This window comes from Nestor notabilis, unplaced genomic scaffold (assembly GCF_000696875.1).
Source record: "Nestor notabilis isolate BGI_N333 unplaced genomic scaffold, ASM69687v1 scaffold25893, whole genome shotgun sequence".
Lineage (NCBI taxonomy): Eukaryota > Metazoa > Chordata > Aves > Psittaciformes > Psittacidae > Nestor > Nestor notabilis.
In genome coordinates, this window is record NW_009920974.1 from 1 (window position 1) to 265 (window position 265).

The following is a 265-nucleotide window of genomic DNA, read 5'->3' on the forward strand; positions in this document are numbered from 1 at the left end:
CTCCACTATGGGGGTTACTGGGGTTGGCCCAAGCTTCGCACCCCCACCAGTGTTCTCTTTCCATTCCCAGTCAAAGCAACGATGCCGATATGGGTGGTTCTTCTTTCGCGGATCATTATGAAGGAGAAGCAGACGACGAAGGTGCGGACAGGTTTGCTGCGGTTTCTTCTCCTGCTGGTGCTTGTGGTGTGCTCTGCTGGCTGGGATCGGGAAAGCTGGGGCTTGGGTTTGTGGAGGGGGGTTTGTGATTGACCTTAGATAAACC

The 265-nt window shown here is 54.7% G+C and overlaps 1 protein-coding gene across 1 annotated transcript in view; it reads left to right on the forward strand.

The window, feature by feature from the left end:
* Nucleotides 1-73: 73 nt before the first annotated feature.
* SLC35E1 (solute carrier family 35, member E1) overlaps nt 74-265 on the forward strand; it is a 2,889-nt gene continuing 2,697 nt past the window's right edge. Inside the window, exon 1 of the mRNA XM_010010935.1 lies at nt 74-141. Within this exon, the coding sequence (XP_010009237.1) occupies nt 82-141 (60 nt within the window). The 5' untranslated portion in view covers nt 74-81. The remainder of the gene's footprint in view (nt 142-265) is intronic.